Source organism: Lathyrus oleraceus, chromosome 2, assembly GCF_024323335.1.
Source record: "Lathyrus oleraceus cultivar Zhongwan6 chromosome 2, CAAS_Psat_ZW6_1.0, whole genome shotgun sequence".
NCBI classification, from domain to species: domain Eukaryota; kingdom Viridiplantae; phylum Streptophyta; class Magnoliopsida; order Fabales; family Fabaceae; genus Lathyrus; species Lathyrus oleraceus.
This window is the reverse complement of record NC_066580.1, coordinates 159,550,830-159,558,990: the sequence shown is the minus strand read 5'-3', so window position 1 is coordinate 159,558,990 and position 8,161 is coordinate 159,550,830. Positions and strand designations below refer to the sequence as shown.

Sequence of the window (8,161 nt, the reverse complement as noted above, 5' to 3'; positions counted from 1 at the left end):
TCAGTTATAACTATTTTTACCATATAGAGCCCTTAATATAATAACTTATGCATTTTGTTAATCACTTAATTTGAGATCCAAATTTGATAACTCATCCTACAAATTTTCTCCTACCTTAGATTAGAAAGGAGTATCATTTCTCTCCATGGAACTGACTACACCTTATAAATACGCTTCCGTTGTCGTGTTATTCTCCATATCCCACGTGGCAACTCATTATTGTTCCTTCCAACTTTTGTTTATGCCAAGTGCAGTACCTTATCATTGGAACACCTCAGATTACATCCAACGGGCTCATCTAACTCCACCTGTCATTCCGATTAATCCAACGGTACCTGCAAAACCTATACAAATTGCAACTCTTTATTATTCATTCTTCATCTTCTCTTTTCCATCACAACTATACTTTCTAGAATTTTCGAAAGTTCAAGCTATCCGAGGTTTTTGTTCTTTTTAAGGTACACATATACTGATTCATCAATTGTTATTCTATGTTCTTTGTTTTTGTTTATGCTATGTTTCTTGAATAGAGAAATTTCTGAATTTCGTGTTTTTAAAACATGATTTGTCGTTTCAGCTTCTGGGTATCTTTCACTTCAACTTGATTTTATCTGACTTCTAAAGAAAAATAGTTTTTTTGTAAAAAAAATAAAATTGACGAGTAATTGAAGCTTTTTATTGAGAAATTGAGTTAAATTATTAGCATAGCATGTGATTTGGTTATCTTGATGGTTCCTACGGTGATGATTTGTTTGTGTTCCTATTTTTAGGTTTTGTTTTTTTTGTGCCTATTTTAAGGTTTTTCTTTTTATTTGTTTTCTGCTTTAAGAATGTTGTTGGATTGATTATGTGCCAAATTGTATGTCCATGATGTGTACCTAGAAAAGAAAAAGTGTGAAAAATTAGGTTTTACTATTTCTTAAAATTGTGGATGTGTAGAAAATGGGTGTCTAGATTCAATGTACTTAGAAGTAATGTTTTGGTTTGGTTTTGTGTGTATATACATCCAATGTATATTGCACAATTTTCAGGACATGTGTGTTTTCTTTTGGTCTTATGTAAAAGCTATAAAACTTAAAACTCTACTAGCTTTTGGTGTTTCAAATTCAAGTAGCCCTTTTTTATCAGATCTATGTAGCAACGGCGCTTCTGAGAAAAGGTGTGTACGTGTGTCGGTGTTTTTGTCTGAAACTGACACCGACACTTGTGATTACGTTTAATTTTATCAGTGTCGACGTGTCAGGGTCGGTGTCATGTTTTCATGTCCGTGCTTCATAGGATTAGGCGTTTCATGGAAAAAAATTTGATTTCCTAAACTTTTGTCTTCAACATTGTTTTTCATTTCAATTCATATGTTATGATTGCATTGAGTTTGTGTTGATTCATAGTTACTAACTTTTCTTCTTCTTAAAAGGTAAAAGTTTGAAGAGTTCAACATAAATAAATGTCGGTGGCGTTCACGAATCTCTCGTGGTGGTTATGGAGTGGAAAGCATCAAGAATCAAGAGTTCCGAAGGGGGGTTCGAAAAATTCTTCAACGGATTTGAACATGTTGGAATCTGAGGTAATGAGATTTCCTTTGGTTCAAGCGAACATCGGTTCGTCGTCGAGAAAGGTGAAGAGAAAATGGAATAGTAGGGAGGAGAGGAAAGTGGATAGGGAATATGACGTTGTTCTTGTTCCATCTGATGGTGGATGTGTTTCGGGTTCTGAATCGGATGATTCGGATTGGTCAATTGGATGGTTGGAACCTCATGGACCTGGTTTTCCAAGTGATGATGAAACTGATAATAGTTTTGCAGTGTTGGTTCCTTGTTATGGAAGGGATTTTGGTAGGGTTCAAGAGGATACTAAAACCAACTTGCTCAATGGTGTTGGGATTTTTTTGGATAGTTATTCTGATGGTAAGCATATTTTTATATATACCCTCTCGTTTTATTTATGAGAAAAAGTTCACTTTTTTATATTCATTAGATAACCGATGTATCAGATGTATCAGATCTATGGTCGAGATATATTGCTCGTTAAAGTTTAACATTTATGCATATCTTATGGTGGCTAGAAGTGTAACATTTATGCATTTCTTTTCTCTATTTGCAGAAAGCAAGAAATATGTGGAAAACTGGCTATCTTCTCTCCGAAACACTTGACGAACTAATCTCCATCATTTTGATCCTGTATCTTCATGACAAAATCCTCTGATATGATCTTTAGCCGACAAAAAATTGTATATTGTAAATAGTGTTAAAAAAAGAGCACTCTTATGCGATGTGATGTCTAATATGATTGGTAAATTTCTTGGATAATAATTGAAACCTATGAGGAGCAAACATTATAGTCAAGAATAAAGCAACTGTGGTGGTGGTGCTTTTGCTTTGAGAATGATGTGTAACTTCTGTTGTTCTTCTTCTCTTGCTTTGAGAATCGCGACAATGTGGCGGAATTGGGAGCAATGTGGATGATGCATGTTTGAAGTGTGGTGATTTTGTAGCTTGCAATTTGTTGATGTAAATATGAATGTAGATATTGGAATTTGATTTAATGCTTAATCTTGTTCTCAGAACTGTATATAAATTTTGTATAATAACATCAGTTTATTCTGTATAGATGTATATATCTATGTATCTGATTTGGAGTATGCAGAAATGTGGCTTAAATTGTTAATTGTATGGACATCTGATTACAAAAACGCGAATTTGAATAAGTGAGTTACTCGAGTTTGAATCTGCGATAAGTCACTTATTCATCGAAGAACTGGAATGTTAGGAACAATCAAGTTTAAGCCACATGTTTTGTCCATTGATGAAACTTACAATCCGACTATTAACATAATTCATGTCTCCTTCGAGTATTAACTGTGAACCTAATATTTAAGATTGTTCTCTTTATAGTACCACAGGGTGGCAATATCATTACCACATGATATCTCAATAACTAGTTCACATAAATGATAAGAATATATAAATGATATAAAGTCCATACAACAGATTTTATGTAAAAAAATCTTTGCCTATTATTGATAAATAGGTATTTCATATTTACAATTTTAAAATAATCGTACTTAGATAAAGAGAAGTAAATATAAATAATAGATTTTGATTAATACACTTTGAAGTTATGCGAAAAATATCTAAATGCATCACATGTTTGAAGATACAACAGAAGGGTAAGGAAGTAGGTTATGCAATGTGAAGATACTAGCATTCCTCACATCTGTTTTATTCAACGAGAACTATTTTAATTGTTCTCTTCCCGAATGAGTGTTAGATCTGAATAAGAGGGGGAAAAAGAATTTAATAATTAGTGTGCTCGCCAAGGATTCAGATCCTCGTGCCTACATATCCTCATAGTGCAATAAGGAAATCAGAGCTCTATAGTTCGTGGAACCAAGACGAAAATGAAACGAATGTTTGCCTAAGCATGAAGGTTGATAAGACAAACTTGAAAGAAAAGGGTTTTGAAATATGATGAAGGTATGGTTTGGACCAAAGGATAATGTTGTTTGAACCCATAGGGTAAGTATAACCAAAGAGGAAAAGTGACATGAACTAATACACTGTATGACCAAAAAGAAAAAAAGTGGGATGAACTAATACATGGTATGACCTAAAGATAAAAGGTGGCATGAACCAATGCATGGTATGTCCGAAAAGAAAATTGTGGCATGAACCAATACATGGTATGGTTGAAAAGATAAAAAAAAAAAAAGGCTATTGGTTCAGAGGTAGGTATTTAACCATATGGTAATTAACCCAAAGATATGTATGGAATCCAAAGAAAGATTGTATTTGATCCAAAGAGAAAGTATATCATTGAGGTGAATGATTATTGAAGGTATTGAATGATGGATGATGAAAGGTATGGATGTTGTCCTAAGGCAGAAGAGTATATTTGATTGATTATTTATGAAAAATGTTTGTCGAGTTTAATCGTTGATACTTAGAGGGAGACAAACGTCTAATCACCGACTAAGTACGACCGACAATCAGAATACTCAAAAATTGAGAGGACAGTTGCATCCTAACCATTCTTTTTCACTCTCGGAGCACCGAATTAGATTCATTTTATTGTTAAGTGTTTTGAATGAATGTCAAGTATCGGGCCACAAGCTAGGTACGACCGACAACCCAAGTACTTGAGAATATTGTGCACAAGTACATACACCTCATCTTTTTCATCCAATTTATTATGAAAATGATTTGATAATTTTGAAATGGATCGAGGTATGAGAATAGAATAGAATGTGATAGAATTGGATCAGATAGAAGTGAGATGGAAATGAAGTGGAATGGATGAGATACTTGCCATTGGATCAAACACTCGCTTTGCTTTTGATTTCATTTGATTTTTGAAAAGTATTTGACGTTGCATCAAGTATGTTTTTATTCTTTTGAAAGATGTTCTTTTTATCGTTTTAAATTTACCTTATTCATTAACATGTAAAGAAAAACAATAAAGAAAATAAATTCCTAAACTATTACATGCTCATGGAAATGGGGGACATATTACCCACAATGGGGGATAGATCATAAATGATATAAAGAATGAAAATAAAGGATCCATACAAACATTTAATGGTTAACCATACCCTAAAATCAATTAAGTGACAATGGTAAACCCTAATAAATCCACAATCATGATCATGATCCATGCATCAAAATACAACTGAATGGATACAAATGAAATGCTAATTCTAAAGACTTCAAATTAAAGATTAAAGTCTAAACTTAAACATGCATCAAAGTGAAAAAAAAAATTTAAAAAGAAAGTAATGTGCTCATGAATTTTTAATCAAAAATGGCTAAAAACAATTATGGACCATATTGAATCATTAACCAAATCTCAACTAAAAATTACCATGCAATGAGTGGTTAAAATCATGATGAATCATCATTATCTTTAAAAATGGATCAATGGCCTAGAATCAATTAGAATCTAATTAGGTTCTAAAACAATTATTTTCAAAGTTTTTCAAAGTAGAAAAAAACAATTAAAGGTTCCTCCTAATTCTTCCCTAATAACTCAAATCAAAACCTACGGGTTAAGAACCCTAGATGGCAATTCATAAAATAAACTTCAACCACGCTCAAATTCGATCTACAACTATGGGGAAAATGTCCCTCTACCCTCACACAATAAAATGGTAACAAGAAGTTGAAGAAAACAAAGAGAAATGGTGTGAGATTTCCGGAGCAGATCGAAATTGAAGATGCACAATGAAAAAGGTAAACCACTGCTTTCTTCTTCTCGTGTTGATCATTTTCCCTCCTTCTTATTCTTCTTGCCTCTGTTGATCTCTAAACTTTTTGCACGTGTGAGATGTTTACAGAGTGAAAAATGAGATTGAGAGTGAGCGAGGTTCTGGGAATGATGAGTGAGGATTGAGTGAAGATCGTGTGAACAAGTGGTTGATCTTCTGTCTGTTAACTTGATAATGAGGGTTGAGTGAAAAAAATGATGATTTCGTGAGAATGAGAATTGAGTGAAGAATGATGATGATGATCGATCCCCTCAGAATGAGGATTAAAGATAGCTTTATAGCCATTCAATCCCTCAATGCAATTCAGTTAGAGCTTCAATTTTGTTATCTTGGAAAAATGTGATAGGTTGGTTGTGAAAAATAGTTAGTTAGGTTGTATCGGTTGGACAATTTTTAGGTTTTGTTTTCTGTTAGACAGTTACCAGTTAGGAAGGTTAGTTATGACAGTTGGATGTAACTGTTATGTGAGTTAGAAGTTAGGAATCCCATTTTCTGTTAGTTCTATTATGATGGTTAGTTAATGTTAGGTTGGTTGTGCCATCTGTTAGATGTTAGTCAATATGGTTAAATAGCTAGCTTGGCTTAGAATAGAGTTAGTTTAGTTATGCTTATGATGTTATCATAATCGATTTCCATTGTCAATTACAATAAGAAAAATTAATGAACTCAGTGGGATTGTTGTCATAGAATGAAGTTAGAATGTTGGAGTGTTCTTGGATTTGTCAATGATGCTAACTGAGCTATTGTGTTAGTTAGCTAGCTTACCAGTTATGTACTGCCACAATGCCTGCTTGTTTGACTTTGGCTTGAACTGAAATGTTGGTGTTAAAAATGTGCTTGTTTGATTGCAATGCCATGAGTTCAAATAACTTGGATTGTTACTGCAATAGTTTCTTTCTTTTATACTTGTTGCACTTGTATGTTTTGCCTATGTTAATTGTCCTGCTTGAATGGACACGTTGTTGTTTATTATAGCCTTGTATGTGTGCAATTAGATCCATGGCTGAACGTATGTGTATGGGTTGGTGTTAGCATATGGCTGCCCTATTTGAATCTACACTCAATGCTTGTGGTTTGTCCATTGCCCTGTTGCAATCTTGATCAAATTTTTACTATCCACCACAACTGCCATTGTTAACATGATTAATAGGGTTGTTATTGTAGGAAATGATTGTTAGCAATGCATTCATGCCCCCTTTTGAAATGGTGTTAATGGATTGCACGTGAATTGATGTATGCTGGTTGAAAAATATGTATTGCTTGGTCTTGTTATGTAAATTTGGTCTGCAACTGTCATAGAAGTAAAAGTATGTTGTGTTAATGTGCACGAAGTTTGCCATTTAATGCTATGTACTAATGCTTTGGTGTACATGTTTCTTCATTGAAATTTGATTGAACACTTCATGAAATGATTCTTTGGTGTATAGGATGCAGGTTGTTTGTGATGTGCCGGGATGACTTGGCTTGGTGTTTGACCATGATTCAAGAATGTTTGGCATGAAGGCTCATGTCGATAACTTGAAGAAATAAAGCTTGCTTGCACATGAAGAAATTTGTCCATGAAATCAAGTGAAAGGATGGATAAGAATTAATCGTAAAAGGACATTTTGAATTAGGACTAGAAATTAGGTCAGTTGACTTTGGTCAACTAGTTGATCAAAAAGTTAACAGTTGACCAAAAGTCAACTATAGGTCAAAGTCTTATTTTTTTTGTAATTTTTTTGTATGAATATTGCAAATGATATTTGATGTGAAAATAGCAAGTGTACTATTTTTCTCACTGTAGTAATAAAAGGGAAATTCCCCGTTTGTCGATCTCAAGGACTGCTTGACGATACAGAGTTTATAGATTGTTTCAATTAGACAAAAGCCTTTGGTTTTTGTGTTGTGGTGTAATTATACTACCAATTGCAAATAAATAAAACAAGTAAAAAGGTTGAACGAGATACAAATGAGAGAAGATTGCTAGGGTTCAGTGAATGAAACTTCTTGTAACAGATATAATTTATGACGGCGTAGAGCTATTCCTGTCAAATTAATTCCGGTCCTCAAGGGTATCTATTCCTAAGTCCTGAGTAATAGACCTTTGATTATGTAACCTAATTACTATGTCCATAAACAATTAGGTTCATACTCAAGCATTCACATATCAAGAATTACCGGTCAGATAGAAAATCCCTAGTCCTAGGTTATTTTTACTATCCAAAGTTCTTATCCAGGTCAATGAATAATTGCTGTCCAGCTTACACTATTCATAATAATCATCATTCGTTGGTCCGACGAATAACGCATAAAGAACGGCGATAAGAACAAATTAATGGAAAAGAAGAAATAAGCAATACTTTCATAAACATCAATACTGTCACATTCAGAATCAGGGTCACCCCCCTAGCAATGGGGGGTTTAGTTACTCATAATAAAAGTAAAAACAAAGATTAATATTGTTGTCATTACAGAATTTCGTGAGGAATCAATCTTCAATAGTCGGAAAACTCTTGAACATATGAATCCTTTGATCTTCGTTGAGTCTCCAGCTCTCAAAACGCGTATATTTTCTCTCCAAAATGTCCAACCCCCGGAAAATCGTGGTCTGGCCTCTTAATAGCTATTCAGTTGGATTTTTCCTGAATTTGTGCTCCATACGCGTACTGCGCTGTCCCATACGCGTACTGCCTAGTAGGAAACGCGTATTGGACGTAACACAGCATCTGGTACGCGTATTGCCCAGCCTGTTACGCGTATTGCCCAAGTTGGTACGCGTATTGCCCAGGCTGGTACGCGTATCACCAGAAGCTTGTATTTTGGCTGAATTTTCCTTCCCTCTGGTCATTTACGTATGGTACGCGTACTTGGGAGGTCCATACGCATATCATGTAAGGCCATACGCGTATGGACAGCAGG

General features: G+C 34.3%; 1 protein-coding gene and 1 long non-coding RNA gene across 3 annotated transcripts; both read left to right on the top strand.

Moving 5' to 3' along the window:
• Positions 1–203: 203 nt before the first annotated feature.
• LOC127118665 (uncharacterized) lies at positions 204–2,606 on the top strand. Of its 2 annotated transcripts, none has more exons than XM_051048904.1 (3): positions 204–458; positions 1,415–1,904; positions 2,101–2,606. In XM_051048904.1, the coding sequence occupies exons 2-3, from the start codon at positions 1,445–1,447 to the stop codon at positions 2,148–2,150; spliced, it is 510 nt and encodes a 169-aa protein (XP_050904861.1). In that variant the 5' UTR covers positions 204–458; positions 1,415–1,444; the 3' UTR covers positions 2,151–2,606. The 2 variants fall into 2 exon arrangements, with proteins under 2 accessions (XP_050904861.1, XP_050904862.1); XM_051048905.1 differs by lacking the exon at positions 204–458 and adding an exon at positions 974–1,159.
• A 2,345-nt stretch (positions 2,607–4,951) lies between these two features.
• Positions 4,952–7,075, top strand: LOC127121265 (uncharacterized). The gene is made up of 2 exons (XR_007803370.1): positions 4,952–5,225; positions 6,688–7,075. It is a non-coding gene; the product is annotated as an uncharacterized LOC127121265 (long non-coding RNA).
• The last annotated feature ends 1,086 nt before the right edge of the window (positions 7,076–8,161 follow it).

Bases quoted from the DNA above. Each gene is read 5' to 3' on its own strand.
- LOC127118665 (XM_051048904.1), top strand. From the start codon at position 1,445: ATGTCGGTGGCGTTCACGAATCTCTCGTGGTGGTTATGGAGTGGAAAG. The intron at 1,905-2,100 runs GTAAGCATATTT...CTCTATTTGCAG, and splicing joins TTTGGATAGTTATTCTGATG to AAAGCAAGAAATATGTGGAA.